This window comes from Marmota marmota, unplaced genomic scaffold, assembly GCF_001458135.2.
Source record: "Marmota marmota marmota unplaced genomic scaffold, marMar, whole genome shotgun sequence".
In the NCBI taxonomy this organism is placed as follows: domain Eukaryota; kingdom Metazoa; phylum Chordata; class Mammalia; order Rodentia; family Sciuridae; genus Marmota; species Marmota marmota.
Window position 1 is genome coordinate 15,915,470 of NW_026000153.1, and position 16,351 is coordinate 15,931,820.

General features: G+C 31.9%; 1 protein-coding gene across 8 annotated transcripts in view; it reads left to right on the forward strand.

Annotated features, from left to right (window-relative positions):
* Sugct (succinyl-CoA:glutarate-CoA transferase) overlaps positions 1–16,351 on the forward strand; it is a 702,721-nt gene that overhangs the window by 116,278 nt on the left and 570,092 nt on the right. For all 8 annotated transcript variants that reach the window (XM_048786483.1, XM_048786480.1, XM_015490245.2 and 5 more), the window contains one exon: positions 7,785–7,928. In XM_048786483.1, coding sequence (XP_048642440.1) covers positions 7,785–7,928 — 144 coding nt within the window. The remainder of the gene's footprint in view (positions 1–7,784; positions 7,929–16,351) is intronic.

Sequence of the window (16,351 nt, forward strand, 5' to 3'; positions counted from 1 at the left end):
GGAAATAATTTTAAAAATTTAAATTCATAATTTAGGAAATTGTGATGTAAAGGAAACAAACAGCAGCAGCAACAACAGGGTAGTTGTGTGTTTTACCCCTTTTTCTCTATATTGCATAATTAAAAAAAAATAAAATCCCAAAGAAATTTCTGCCATCATATTATTATATTTTATGTTTTAAATAAATATTTCAGGTTTAACTTTTGACTCTTGAATTATAAAATAGTTTTATGCTTATAAAAAAGCTGTAAAAATAGCATAGCATGCTATACTTTTCACTGTTTCCTTTAATGCTAACATTTTACAAAACCATAATACTATGTCAAAACTAAGAAGTAAGAAAAACTTTATTCTTTATTTATATGTTATTAGTTTTTCTACTAATGTTCAGGTTTTAGTGAGTTTTGAATATGTGAAAGAATGGGGGATAAGGGAGTATAAGAAGATAACATTGATCCACTGAACTTATATTCTTCCCCTGTCCTTTGTTGTGTGTTAGCATCTACATATCAGAAAGAACATTCAACTTTTTTTTGGTGGGGGGAGGGGAGCTTGGCTTATTTCAGTTAACCTGATAGTCTCCAAATTTTATTGGAAAAAGCCATAAAGTCATTCTTTTTTTTGTGGCCAAGTAATATTTGGAGAGGAAAAAAAAAAAGATAACATTGAGAACAGTGAGTGTGTGTGTGTGTGTGTGTGTGTGTATGAAGACTTTTAATATTTTTATTTAATACTTTGTCTTTTTACTATAACTATTGTGGCTTTAATTTCTAACTAGACTCTCTTCTTTTTCTTGTCTTGTTGATGAGGGACATATCTCTTAGCTTTATGGGAAGATTATCACAAAATTTTCTTACAAAGGGGCTATATTAATTAAAAGGTCTAAATATACTGGAGACATAGCTCAGTGGTAGAGCATTTGCTTAGCATGCATGAGGACCTGGGTTCAATCCCTAGCATAACCCCCCAAAAGGATAAAAGGCTCTAAATACATTTAAAGCAGCTTCTCTGAAAAAATAAAAATTCTATTAATTTTCCAGGATTAAAATAAAAATACAGTTCAGTTTCTAAAAGTCTACATATAAATTTAAATCCAATTCTTCCAATAAATTATGGTGTAATTCTTGGGTATATTGTTTAAACAAGGTCAATTATTTACCAATTTTCCCTTAAATGGATTTTTACTAAGAATTCTGAGGATGAATCCCCAAACCTGTTGACATAGACAGTACTGGCCCATTTCTCCACCGTTAAGGGGAAGGGAGACATTGTTTTGTGTTGTTGCAGCAGTGGGCCTCCCTTGAAGTTCCAGATGTGGAAAGGGAGCACCATATCCCACATCTATACAGTCAATTCTCAGATTTTCTTCTGTTGCACCTGGGAATAGTTAGTCACTTACAGCCACAGTGTGGTTCTCTGTGGGGCTTCCTGCTCACTAAGTGGTAATTTGTTTTCATTTCCTTATATTGTTGGCATGCTGACAATTCTTCAGTGACAGGAATATATTTATAATGGAATCTCATAGTATGGTGTTGTATCTAAGAAATCACTGCCAAATCCAATATCATAAAGAGTTACTCTTTGTTTTCTTCTGTTTTATAGTTTTAACTATTATGTTTAGGACTTTTTATGTGCTTAATTTATTTTTTTTAATTGTGAATTGACAATTTATAATTGTATAAAATTATGGGGTACAAAGTAAAGTTATAATTTGTGAGAATAGTGTGGAATAATTAAATCAAGCTAGTTAACATATCCATCACCTCAAGCACATAACACTATTTTGTGGTGAGAACATTTGAAAATTCATTTTCTTAGCAATTTTGAAATGTATAATACTATATTATTAGCTGTGTTCATCAGGCTACACAACTGAACTTAGAAACAAATATCTTCCTCCCATTTAATAAGTTTTGTGCCCTTTGACCATCATCTCCTCATTTCCCCTGACCCACATCCTTGGTAACCACCATTTCACTCTTTGCTTTGTGAGTTTGATTGTTTTAGATTCTACATATAGGTGAGAACATGTGGTATATATCTTTCTGTGCCTGGTTTTTTTCACTTAGCATTATGCTCTCCAATTCTGTCTATATTGTAAAATGACAGTCTTTTATTCTTTTTAAAGGCTGAATTATATTATATTATGCATGTACATCACATTTTCTTTATCCATTCATCTGCTGATGGATACTTAGGTGGAGTCCATAACTTGGCTATTGTGGGTAGTGCTGCAGTGAACATGGGAACGAAGACTTTTTTTTGACAAACTGATTTCTTATATTTTAGGTAGATACCCAGAAGTTGGATTGTTGTATCATCTGGTTATTCCTTTTTTAGCTTTTTTGAGGAAACTCAACATAGGTTCTCATAATGGTTGTAATAATTTATATATTTATATTATGACCAACAGTGTGTGTATATGTGTGTATATCTCTCTGTGTGTGTGTATAAAATCATTGAAAAGAGCATTCTTTCCCGATTGTATTATCTTGGTAAGCTTATCAGAACTAACTTCATATAAATCTGAAAATTTTTATTATTTATGCATTTATCTTATGCTAGTACCACATTGCCTTTATTACAAAAGTTTTGTAGTAAGTTTTGATATTGGAATATTAATGATACAGGATGATCACTGCAAACAGAGATAGTTTTATTAACTTTTTGCAATCTTTTCCTTGATTATTTTGGCTACTCTTTTCCCCTGGTGTTTCCATATGAATTCTAGGATAAGATTTTATTTCTGTAAAAATGTCAACTAGGATTTGTATAGGTGGGATTACATTGGAAGCATTGTTGTATTAAGAATATTGAGTCTTCTGATTCATGACCACAATATGTCTTTCTATTTATTTAGGTTTTTAACTTCTTTTTACCATGTTTTATAGTTATCAGAATATACCTCTGTAACTCATTTGTTAAATTTACTTCTATGTATTTTATTCTTTTTTGATGTTATTATAATTGGAACTATTTTATTCATTTCATTTTTTGCTTGTTTATTACTTTTGTGTAGAATACAATAGACTTTCATGTATTGTCTTGCAATCTTGCTAACTGATTTATTAATTCTAAGAGGTTCTTAGTGGATTCTTTAGGATTTACTAGATACAGGATGATCACTGCAAACAGAGATGGTTTTATTAACATTCTGCAGTCTTCATTTCTTTCTTTATTTTTCTTCTTTAAGTGCACTGGCTAAAATCTCTAATATAAAGTTAAATCATAATGGTAAGAGTGGATGTACTTGTCTTGCTCCTGATCTTAGGGAAAAGCATTCAGTCTTTCAGGTTTAAGAATGGTATTAGTTGCATTTTTTAAAATAGATGCTCTTTATGAGATTAAATAAGTTCATTTCTATTCCTAGTCTGTTGAGTGTTTTATTATGAAAAATGTTGATTTTTAGTAAATGCTTGTTCTGCATCTGTTGAGATGATCATGTTGCAATACAATGTTAGCCTGAAGAATGAGTTGAAAAGTGTTTCCTTCTCCAGAGTTTTTGGAAGATTTTGTGAAGAATTAGTATTAATTATTTAAATGTTTGGTAGTGGTGGTGATAGGGAAGCCTGAATTTTTTGTTTGTTGTTGAAAGTTTTTTGATTACTAATTTAATCTTTCTAATAGCTGTGTATTCAGTTTTTCTATATATTCTTTAGTTAGTTTTTACATTTATGTCTGGTTAGGAATTTGTCATTTCATCTAAGTTACTAACTTTTTGACATACAATTGCTCAATAATCCCCCTGTAATCTTTTTTATTGCTGAAAGGTCATTAATGATATTCTTTTATTCCTGATTTTAGTTAAGTCTCCCTCTCCACTTCACTTAGAAAATTCAGCTAAAAGTTTTGTCAATTTTGTTGGTCTTTTCAAAGAATCAACTTTAAAAATTTTCCTGTTGGTTTTCTACTCTTTATTTCATTATTTATTGCTCTGATCTATATTATTTCCTTCCTTTTTCTTGCTTTGGGTAGAGTTTGTTCCTCCCTTTTCACCCTCTGAAGGTAGAAGACTAGGTTATTGTTCTAAGATCTTGATTTTCTAGTATAGGCAGATACATTTCCCTCAAGCACTGCTTTATTTGCATTTCATAAGTTATAGTATCTTGTGGTTTTATTTCCATTCATCTCAAAATATTTTCTAAAATTTCTTATGTGATTTCCTCTGTTACTCATTGATATTATGGGAATGTGTTTTTTACCATTGACATATTTTTGAGTTCCAAATATGCTTCTGTTAGTTTAATTTCATCCTGTTGTGATTTGGGAATATATTTTGTATGAAGTCACTTAAAATTTTATTTTAGCATTTTTAATGCTGTAGGATATGGTCTGTCCTAGAGAATGTTCTATGTGTATTTGAGAAAAATGTTCATTTGTTGTTTTTAGCTGTGTTAGATATTGTTGGTTTATATTGTCCTTTTTAATTTATATCCTATTTAGTTGTTTAATCCACTATTAAAATTTGCTGATTTCAGTTTACTATTATTTATTCTTGAATTGCCTATTTCTACCTTCAAAACTGTCACTTTGGCAGTTCTGTTGTTAGGTGCAATGTATACATATATAATTTTTACATCTTCCCAATGTCTTGCCTCTTTTCTTATTATGAAATATCCCTCTTTTTCTCTAATATTTTTTTGTTTTAAAGTATATTTAAAATATACTTTCTGATATGAATATAATTACTCCAGTATTCTTATGGCTGCTAGTTGCATGATCTTTTTCCATGGTTTTATTTTAATATATTTGTATTTCTGATTCTAGAGTGTGTTAGTAGATCTCTTTCGATTAGTGATGAATGACCATTTTTACCAGTGAAAGTGTTGTCTATAATAAGGGGGTAATATATTATTTCATTTGTATGATTTATATAATTAGTATTATTGTTTTTTAAATGTTTATATATCTCATATTGTTATCCTGGATAATGTAGTTATATTAATCAGATATAATCCCCTGTTATACAAAATTAAAATATAATTTAACGAATTTATTATCTTAATTTTCCTACTTATTTGAGAAGAGGATAAAATATATTTATTTTATAGCAAGATACCACATGTCTATAAACTTAAATTTGAACTTTAAATCTCACTTTTTTTAAGAGTAAATTAATGTTTTAAGAAATCCCTTTCAGGTTAACATATAGATTAAACCTTAGTTTTATATCAGTACATTAGTATTTGACCATAGAGAAAACCTTTAAATAGCTTTAACTGATTGTTCTACATACATATAACCAACTTAGTTACACATAAACTTGTTGAAATTTGCCCTTTACTTTCATAGACCCCCATGTTGTTTATTTCTTTTTTAAATTGATTCTAAAAAATATAAATGGCAGTGGACTGTATTACAATTCATATATATAATATATATCTCACAATTTTACATTAAATAATTTTAAATTCTAACAATAAATTTGAAGTTTGCTGATTCAAGCCATTACATCACAAGTTTTGACTATAGTAATAGAAGGCTGCTAGATATTCCCTGTTCTCATGGTAGTATCTTCCTTGAAATTCTGTTGAAAAGGAGTGGAAAATTTTTAGCCACTGCAATGTCTCAATTATTTTCTTTTAACATTATTTAGAACTCTTGTAAGATGATTAACATTGTATATGCATATGCTGCAGGAAAGGATAGTTTCTAAAAATGACTCAATAGCAGGTGGAATTAATGAATAAGAATATTTATGAATGTCAACTGGATGAAATAGGAAATGTGAGTTTTTTTTTTAAGATATCTTTTGCAAAGAAAGGTTTAGCAAAATTCAAAGGAGTCAAAGTAGAAACTGTCTGATATAACAATGACTGATAATAATGTGGATAATTTCCATAGGTGATTTGTATAGAGAACTTAACTGTGTGTCAGACACAGTTCTAACATTTTTACATATGAGCCAAAGATTAGATCATTACATAGACTTACATGAATTGGTAGTGCTAATAGGATCAACCTTTATTTATAATTTCAAGGACATAAGCAATTAAGAGGCACAGGTAAAGCAGATTCCTGGATATTGAGAGAGGCAACCAGATTCTTTCTTACCACCATAGATAAAACTCTCAGGTTCAGAGCAGAAGATTTTTTTTTATATAAGAAATTATATAGGCTATCTCATATAGAAAGCAGCATTATAGGCCATGAAATATCTTTATTTTATATCCAGATAATTGTCTAGCTCATGCCCCATGTCCTATAAATCTATAGATTCTAGGTTTGTCATAGTAATCCTAAACCGGAGATATCTTGATAAAAGTCTTTAATAGAGAAGCAGTCTTTTTTCTTTTCTTTTCTTTTTTAAGTAAATGCTATTAGGTTATTTTCCAACTATTAGCTTGATCATAAGAAAATTAGGTCAAGCTCTCCAACTTCTGAGAGAGCTTTGTACCTAACAAAACAGTATTGCTTTACTCCTTCCTTTCCAACAGATAAACTTATTTAAATTCAAATTCAATTACTTATTTATTGTTTAGAACAAACAAGGTCAAATATATTAAACGAAGAACTTCTGATATGTTTTAAAAATCTTTTATTTCATGGTTTGGTATAATTTGGTTATAGGATTGGGGAAAGAAATATAGTGCTAAATATACAATAAAATAAGTATATTCCCATCACAGATACCTCAATAGTAATTTGTGATTTATTTGTGAGTGTGTTTGTGTGTTGTGTATGTGCATGTATACTTCATATATAGTTTTTTAAAATTTGTTTTAAGTAGTTATACATGACCACAGAATGCATTTTGATTCATTATATACAAATGGAGTACAATTTTTCATTTTTCTGGTTGTACATGATATAGAGTCGCACCATTCATGCAGTCATATATATACTTGGGATAATGATGTCTATCTCATTCCGCCATTTTCCAACTCCCATGCTCCCTTCCCTCCCTTCACTCCCCTCCACCCAATCCAAAGTTCCTCCATTTTTCCCTTCCCTTGCCCCCCCCCATCCCCCCCGCCCATTATGGATCAGCATTATCATCAACATATCAGAGAAAACATTTGGCCATTGGTTTGGGGATTGGCTTATTTAGCTTAGCATGATATTCTCCAACTCCATCAATTTACCTGCAAATGCCATAATTTCATTCTTCTTTAAGGCTGACTCATATTCCTTTGTGTTATATACCACATTTTCTTTATCCATTCATCTATTGAAGAGAATCTAGATTGGTCCCACAGTTTAGCTTTTGTAAATTGTGCTGTTATTAATATTCATGTGGCTGCATCACTATAGTATGCTGATTTTAAATCTTTTGGGTATAGACTGAGGAGTGGGTTAGCTGGGACAAATGGTTGTTCCATTCCAAATTTTCTAAAGAATCTCCATACTGCTTTCCAGAATTGTTGCACCAATTTGCATTCTTACCAACAATGTATGAGTGTACCTTTTCCCCTACATCCTCGCCAACACTTACTGTTGTTTGTATTCTTGATAATTACCATTCTGAGGGGAGTGAGATGGATTCTCACTAGAGTTTTAATTTGCATTTCTGTAATTACTAGAGATGTTGAACATTTTTTAATATATTTGTTGATTGATTTTATATCTTCTCTTGAGAAGTGTCTGTTCAGTTCCTTAGCCCATTTTTTTTTTTTTAAATTGAGTTATTTGGGTTTTTTGGTGTTAAGTTTTTTGAGTTCTTTGTATAACCTGGAGATACATATATAGTTACTTCCTTTATTTAAACTTAGAATATTTAATGAATAACATAATGTTTTAATTTTCAATTTTCTCTATTTTTCTCAATCCAACTTTCAAATCAGGATGGTGATCCAGTTCGCCCAGGAGTGGCCATGACTGATCTTGCCACTGGCCTGTATGCATATGGAGCCATTATGGCTGGATTGATACAAAGATATAAAACTGGAAGAGGACTGTTCATTGATTGTAACCTACTGTCATCTCAGGTACCAATTCAAATAAGATTTTCAGTAATAGTTAACAAGTATGTGTTTGAGTTACATTTTTATATTAAATCCTATGGTTACATGTGCAAAAAACCCCCACTAAAACCGAAAAAGTAAAACAACAGGCGAAAGAAGCAACAGAAAATCATAACAAAAATTGTTCTGTTTTGATCCATGTTTTCATATTAAAATTAACAAACCATGAATATTTTGTTGTAATATGGATGTTATTGAGGTAGAATTTTAAAGACTTCTTACTAGAATATTTTAGTTCTATTGTGAGCCAATGGTGTAGTTTCTCCTACTTTATTGTCACATGAACTTTGTAACTACTATTCATTAGAGCTTCTTCACCTTTTATGTGCCTTGGACCCCTTTGGTAGTCTGGTAAAATTTGTGAGCTTATCTTGAAATCATATTTTTAAATTAATAAAATGAGATACTCAGTGTTACAAAGGAAGCCAATATATTTCAATGTAAAAATAATTTTTATATTATAATAACGTGATTTTTACTAACATATTAAACTGGAAGATATAGCAATGGGTCTAATACCATTACAATATTGAGACATGGTTGAGCATAGATGATATTTCAAGAAATCTGTAATAACTAATATGATATGAAAATATATATAATATATATTGGTGATAAAGTCATAGGTAGTGCTAATATTCTGGTGATTTTGTTATCTATATTCATAATTGAAGAAAATGCTACATTTTTGTTAGAGATTTATGAAAATAAAGATATAACTTTTCTCATTAAAGTTAATTAACTTCCAGAATTCTGTCAATGAATTCCAGATTAACACCCCTAGTTTAGACAGTTATCAGTTATGTTGTGCTAAATACTAAACTGTTGAAATGAAAGGGTTAATGCACTCTCAACATGACATTTTGCCTCCTTTTTACTGGATCAGACCCAGATGCTATACCATATGTGGAAGTTGATTCTGAATAGATAATTTTTCAGGGTAGAAAAAAGAAAATATCTAATTTGTGCAAGGAGACATTTTACTGTGGGAAAAATTACTTTCTAGACATAGAGACCTCAGTTGGGAATTTCGGATTTAAATGGCATACATGGGAAAATAGTAAACTTGGAACACTGCTTTGGAGATTTTTTTCTCTTAGGAAAAATTAAGGAGGTGTATGGAAATAAAAAAAATCAATAAGGTTGAAGGTGAAACACTTTGTATGGGTTTTTAACAGCAGCTTTGAGTCACATTTAGAATTTTAATGGTTTTATAAAAGGATTAAAGAACTCTCTTCAAATGAGTAGTTTTGTTCCTTTACAGAGAAACGCATGTTATGAGAAGGAGCTGAAAATCTTTTCTTCCCTTTCTTAATTTTAGAGTGTAAGGCACCTCAAACCTCAGGTAGGTTAAATTATTGCACAAATATAGCACATCTAATAAGTATAGAAGCCATGAAGTTTTGATGCGTGTGTGACCTGTACAGTCAAGAGGGTCTGGGCTTAGTATAAATGTCCTGTTTTAACTGTCTTGAAATTCTTAGAAATTTTTGAACAAAAGACCTATATTTTAAATTTTGCACAGGTTTCCCAAATTATGTAGCAGGTCCTGGAATTGGGACTCTACTTAAGTCTCCTGATCTCTACATAAGACTACTTTATATTTCAATTATTAATTAATTTAAATTGGAAAAAAGTTGTATCATAGGGTTTAAATATTTTCTAACATCTAACTAGAAATTCACCATGTGGAGTGTTTTTCTGTGGGGGAGCATTTGGAGGAGGATGGAATCACCTCTAGAGCTGCTTCAAAGTGAGTGTACACTCATGCATACATATACACAGATATAGATTTTAGTCATTTTTTTTTGTGTGTTGTGTGTTTGTATGTTTCTTGCCCATGTTTATCCTTGAGACTGTTAAGTTTCATGAGTGTAGGGACAGTGTTTGTTTTTGTTTTCCATGGTATTCTCAATGTCCTGCCTAGTGTTAGTCAACCGTAACTTTTCATAACAGAAAAATCTTAAACTTCACTTTGTCTTTCAATTTGAGATAACATTCTATATTCAAAAAGAAAAAACACCAATCAAACCACAAAATGATTAAAATGTGCTTTATGTAAATGAGATGGTTATTTCTAGATAGTTTTCATAGTAGCATAATAGGAAACTTTATCCCTTCTTTTTTAGTGTGTATATATATACACACATGCTCACCTGCATTAAACACAACATTTGTACATAATTTTAGCTGCCTGGAAAATGAGTTTGATTTTATGCAGAGGTAAAAACACACTTTTCTACTTGTTTTGATTGCATTTCATAGGATAACATATGAATTATTTGTCAGCTGACAAAAATGAATCCTGTACTTCTCTTCAAAGTGATCTAGTGTACAATATACAAATTATACTTGATTTGACTAGTAGCTAATTATTAACTCAGAGATAATTGCCTCAACCACAACAAAACCATTTCAAGTAGTTCCTTGTGGAGACATGACAACTGTCGGGATGTGGTTTATAGTGGGCATCAAAATTTTTGTAGTTTCAAGGGTATAAACTTTTAACCCTTGTCATAAAATTCTTTTGATTTTTTTTTAGTCTTAATATGATTTAAAGTTGTTCACTTGAGATTGTCTAATGTCAGAATCTAAATTGTGTTCTTAGATGATATTGGTAAACAACAAGGAAGTGGGTTGGGATGTGGTTCCAATTACTGTGTTGCTCTTATTCCTCTATTGTGGCTCACAGAAATATCTTTTGGAAGTTTTAATATCCTTCCTGTACTTAATTGTAACCAGGCTCCCTTAATTACTTGCTACAGTGAGTTAGTTTTTTAGCACCATAATTATTTTCATGTATAGGACATTTTGTTGTTTTCGATACCACAGTCCTTTCCCCAAATTTGTATATTGTTTGTACTAAGTATATCTGAACATATTACTCATTATTTTAGCATGTTTTTGTCAATAAACTTTTGAATCTCAAACAAGTATATTTTTTCACTTGAATTTTATAAATTCATCTTTTTGTATCTTCGTATACCTATACTTCAGCTTTCCATTTTACTCTTTTTCAAAAGTAATTTTATTCAGGTGTATATCACAAATAAAATTCACCCTATACTGCTACAGGTTAATGATTTTTAGTAAATTGAGTGAGTTATGCAACTATTACTATAAATTGCGGTTGGAAATGAATACTCATATAATCACCTCTGTTCTGGGCTTAACCGTGAGGCTGAGGTGGACAAGTGTTGAGTAGGTAGAAATCGGGCAGGAAATGACTCAGGAGAATTCAGGGTCCATTTTGACTTCTGTGGATCCTAGGAACTTTTGTGTTGCTGGGCTCTTTCCTCTATAATAATACTTTAAAAATGTGTTCTATAACAGCATTGATATAAAAGTACAAATATGACACATTATTATATGTTTATTATTATTACATTCATTTTTATTCTGATTTTAAAAGAAAATTAAGACATTTCTGTATACTTCTAAATCATTGTGAATATTGGACATTGTGCCTAATCATGAAGTTATTGTGAAGAATTATGTTGAGAATAATTGATAAGTTGGCAAATTTGTGGGGAGAGAAAGTTATATATTCAAGAAAGAAGTGAAGACTGAAAGCTGAGCTTATGCTGAAGCAGGGGCAGAGGACTGAAGAGTAGAGAGGCACATAGTCTATGACCAAAGAAACTGAGACAATAGAGTATAGAAAGAGAGCTCAAGAAATTAGGGAACTGTAGTTTTTGTTTTTTTAAATATTTTTATTAGTTGTTGATGGACCTTTATTTTATTTATTTATTTACATGTGGTGCTGAGGATCGAACCCAGTGCCTCACACATGCTAGGCAAGTGCTCTATCACTGAGCCACAACCCAGCCCAGGGAACTGTAGTTTTGCATTTGAATTTCCCTTTTTTTGGGGGGTGGGGGAAGTCTGTTGCTTTCCAGTCTTAAAGGTGCTTATCAGCCTAACAATACTTAATTTTCTGTGGCCAATTTTTTTAAAATATTTATTTTTTAGTTGTACAGAACACCTTTATTTTGTTTATTTATTTTTATGTTGTGCTGAGGATCAAACCCAAGGCCTCTCACATGCTGGGCAAGTGCTCTACCGCTGAGCCACAACCACAGTCCAACCAATTTTTAATTCTAGTCCAGCTTTCATTCTTTAACCAGCATTTTCCCTAAGACCTGTCATTACTCTATTGACTTAAACTCAGGGGATACAAATGGATATTAACATTAATCTGCAGTACCACATGAATTTGAGGATTTTTTTTAATTCTATGAAAAATGTCATTAGAATTTTAATAGGGATAACACTCAACCTGTAGATTGCTTATTACTTTAACAATGAATAATATTTTAATCCATGAATACAGGATATCTTGTCATTTGTTTGTGTCTTTTTCCATTTTTTCAACAATGTTTATAGTTTTCAGTGTATGGATCTTTCATCTCTTGGTTAAATTTTGTTTTATTTTGTTTTGTTCTTGATATTATTATAAAAAAGCTTATGTTCTTGATATTTTTTGGATATTTTGTTGTCAGTATATACAATACTCTTGGTTTTTATAAATTGATTTTGTATCCTACAACTGTGCTTATTAGTTGTAACAGTTGTTTGGTGCAGTTTTTAGGGTTTTCTGTATATTAAATCATGTTATCTGCAAGCAGGAAATTTTACTTCTTCCCTTCTAGTTTGGGATACCTTTTATTTGTCTTGTTTAATTGTTCTGTCTAGGACTTCCAGTATCATATTATTCTTCTCTTGTTCCTGATCTTACAGGAAAAACTTACACCTTTTCACTGTTATGCTCTTCATTGCATGCTTGTGATATGTGGCCTTTATTGCATCAAAGTATATTTCTTTTATACCTAATTTGTAGAGTTTTTATCATGAAAGGATGTTGAATTTTGTCAATGCTTCATATGCAACAATGTAGGTGATTATATTTTTTATCCTTCATTCTATTAATGTAACCAAAACAGTTTTGAATGAAAAGAATAAAGCTGGAAGCATCACATTTCCTGATTTCAAAATACACTGCAAAGTTATTGGAATCAAAACAGTGGAGTGCTGGCATTGAAAAGCTGTAGAGACCAAAAGAACAGCATGAACGCACAGAAATAAATCCACATATTTATGGTTAATTGATTTTCAACAAAGATATCAAGAAAACATTTTGGAGAAAGGACAGTTTTTTGCAATAAATTGTGTTGGTAAAACTAGATATCTACACACAGAACAATGAAATTGGACCCTTATCTGACACCATATACAAAGATGAACCCAAAGTGGATGAAGGACTTAAATACAAGACCTAAAACTGTTAAACTTTTAGGGGGAAAGCTTCTTGACATTTTTCTTGGTAATGAATTTCTGAAAATGATCCCCAAAAAGCACAGGGAATAAAAGCAAAAATAAACAAATAAGATTGCATCAAACTAAGAAGATTTTGCACAGAAAAAAATTAAAAAACAAAAACCTATGGAATGGGAGTAGATAGTTGCAAACCATATGTTTAGTAAGGTGTTAATGTCAAAATTATATAAAGAACTTAAACAATTCAAAAGCAAAAAAAGAAAAAAAGAAAGAAAGAAAGAAAAAAGAAAAAAGGAAAGCCATACCTGTTGAAATCATGATTACAAAAACAAAGTGGAAAAATAAAAAAAAAGCCCTTGTACACTATTGCTGGGAATGTAAATTAATACACTATTACAGAAAACATCATTCTTTCTCAAAAGAATTAAAAATGGAACTATCATGTAGGAACTAGCAATCCTACTCCTGTTATACACCCAAAGGAAATGACATCAAATATTGAAAAGTTATCTGAACTCTCATGTTCATTGCAGCATCATTCATGATAATCCAGATATGGAAGCAACCTCAGTGTTCCTCAGTGGAAAACTAGGTAAAGAAATATGGTATACATGCACCATAGAATACCATTCAGCCTTAAAAAGGAAGGAACTCCTGGATTTGTGACAATATGTCACAAATGGATATTATGCTAAGTTAAATGGGAACACTATGTTAAGTGAAATAAACCAGGCACAGAAAGATAAATACTGCATAATCTCCACTTACATGTGGAATCTAAAAATGTTGAACCCAGAAATAGCAGCACAGTGGTTACCAGGGGTTGGGAGTAGGGGTGAGGTATGCGAAGATGTTGGTTAAAAGGATACAAAACTTCAATTACAAGTGATAAGTTCAACAGGTCTATTATACAAAATGATGACAATAGTAATAACAATATATTGTTTTCTTGAAAATTACTAAGTATATATTTTAAGTATTCTCACCTTAAAAATGACAAGTATGAAAAGTGATAGATATATTAACTAGATTAATTCAATAATCTCATAGTATATGCCTATGTTAAAACATCTCACTATATACCATACATATATATAATTTTGTCAATTAAAAAAGCCAAAAAAATTAATAAAAACAAAACAAAATTTTAAAAAGTTTGTAAGATATTCCTAAGATAAGGAAGGCAAAGGCATACCAAAGAATGAACAATTTGATAATTTCTAAAGAAAACTACAAAAAGTTTAGATGATCTATTATTTCATGTTTTTATTTTATACCATTGGATTAATTGCAGATTGACTTCAATAATATAATATGGCTTTCTGTCTGCTTAGAGAAGATTCAGTGAAAAGCAAGTGTATTAGGAAGATGACTTGCTTTTGTAAAACTAAAATCATAAATTACATTTATTGGCATTGTATATTTTTATATGACATGGCTACAAATTAAGGACATTAAGGCTTTAAACTTGTAGTAATTGACAATTACTAGAAGAATATCCCAGAAGACAAAAGAATAGAATGAAAGATAAATTATATGGTAATTTAATTTAACTTTATATATTACATAATTTAAACTTATTATTGGATAATTTCAGATGTTCTGGGAAAAAAAAAACCCAAATTAAGATCATGATATAAAAGCAACTGAAAGAGAAATATTTGTTTGTGTTGACATGTATTTCCTGGGAATTTAGATTTTCTCCTTGCAGACTATTGTAGAAAATGGTTCATTGACTACTCATAAGGACTTAATAGTATTAGAATCACCTATATTCTTTGCTAAACTACTAGAGTTAAAAAAAAAAATCTTTTTTTTTTTTTTTTTTTGTTCTAGATTCATCTACTCCATCTTCATCTTTGCACTTTCTGGGGTCAGGAAATTTTACGTAGAATAAGATTATGTCCTCTGGTGTTGGCTAATTAATGACTGTTTATCTGTCATAAGTTATCAACCAACTAATCATTAGTGGGTTATGTCTATTTGGCCTGGACTATTATGCATTCATTGTAGCTACAGAATGAGTAACCCACTAACATCTAGCATGGTGGCTGAGATTTAATACTAGGAAAATTACTTCAGTTCTTCACAAAATGAATATGAGGTGTAATTGTGAGTACTTTTAAAATATTTGTCATTCTTTTATAGTCTAGTTATTATATACCAGTAATGCATAAGACCTTAATTAACTGGAATGTTTAGCACTCTGGATATTATGGTTAATTTCATTTTTCTAGATGACTAAGAGTTAAAAGGACAGCAGAGCCGCCTCCCGCGCCTGCAAGGTGGGCAGACCTGCGACCGACCGGCGGAGCAGGCCCAGCGGCCTGCAGGCGTGGTAGACACATCACCCCAATTGGAGGAGGGGTGGAGCAGAGCCGCCTCCCACACCTGCAATGTGGGCAGACCTGCGACCGACCAGCGGTGCAGGCCCAGCGGCCGGCCAGCGTGGTAGACACATCGCCCCAATTGGAGGAAGGTCCCAGCTGCCGCCCACAAGGTAGGCAGACCACGTGTTCCGGAGAAGGGGCCCGGCCGGCCAGGTTGAAAGATCACCCCAATTGGAGGAGGGGCACAGCCACTGCCTGCGCCTGCAAGGTACGCAGACCTGCAACCTGGAATACAGGCCCAGCGGCCTGCCAGCGTCGTAGACAGATCATCCCTATTGGAGGAGGGACCCAGCCGTTGCCCACAAGGTAGGTAGACCACGCGACCTGGAGAAGGGGCCCAGCGACCCGCCGGCGAGATAAACAGATCACCCCAATTGGAGGAGGAGCACAGTCGCCGCCTGCCCCTGCAAGGGAGACTTTGCAACTATACAAGAGCAATATAAATATATAGGGGGGAAATTCAATAACACAACAGTTTCACCAAGCAGAAAGAAACGCAAGCAGTATGAAAAGACAAGGAAAGAAAGGACCACAAGCAATGCAGGTCAACTCAACTTTAGAAGAGGTAATAGCTGCAGCAGATGGAATGTCAGATAAAGAATTCAGGATTTACATGCTTCAGATGATCTGGAGTCTCAAGGAAGACATCAGACAGCAAAATCAGACAATGAAAGATCACTTCAACAATGAATTACATAAACAAATCCAAGAAGCAAAAGA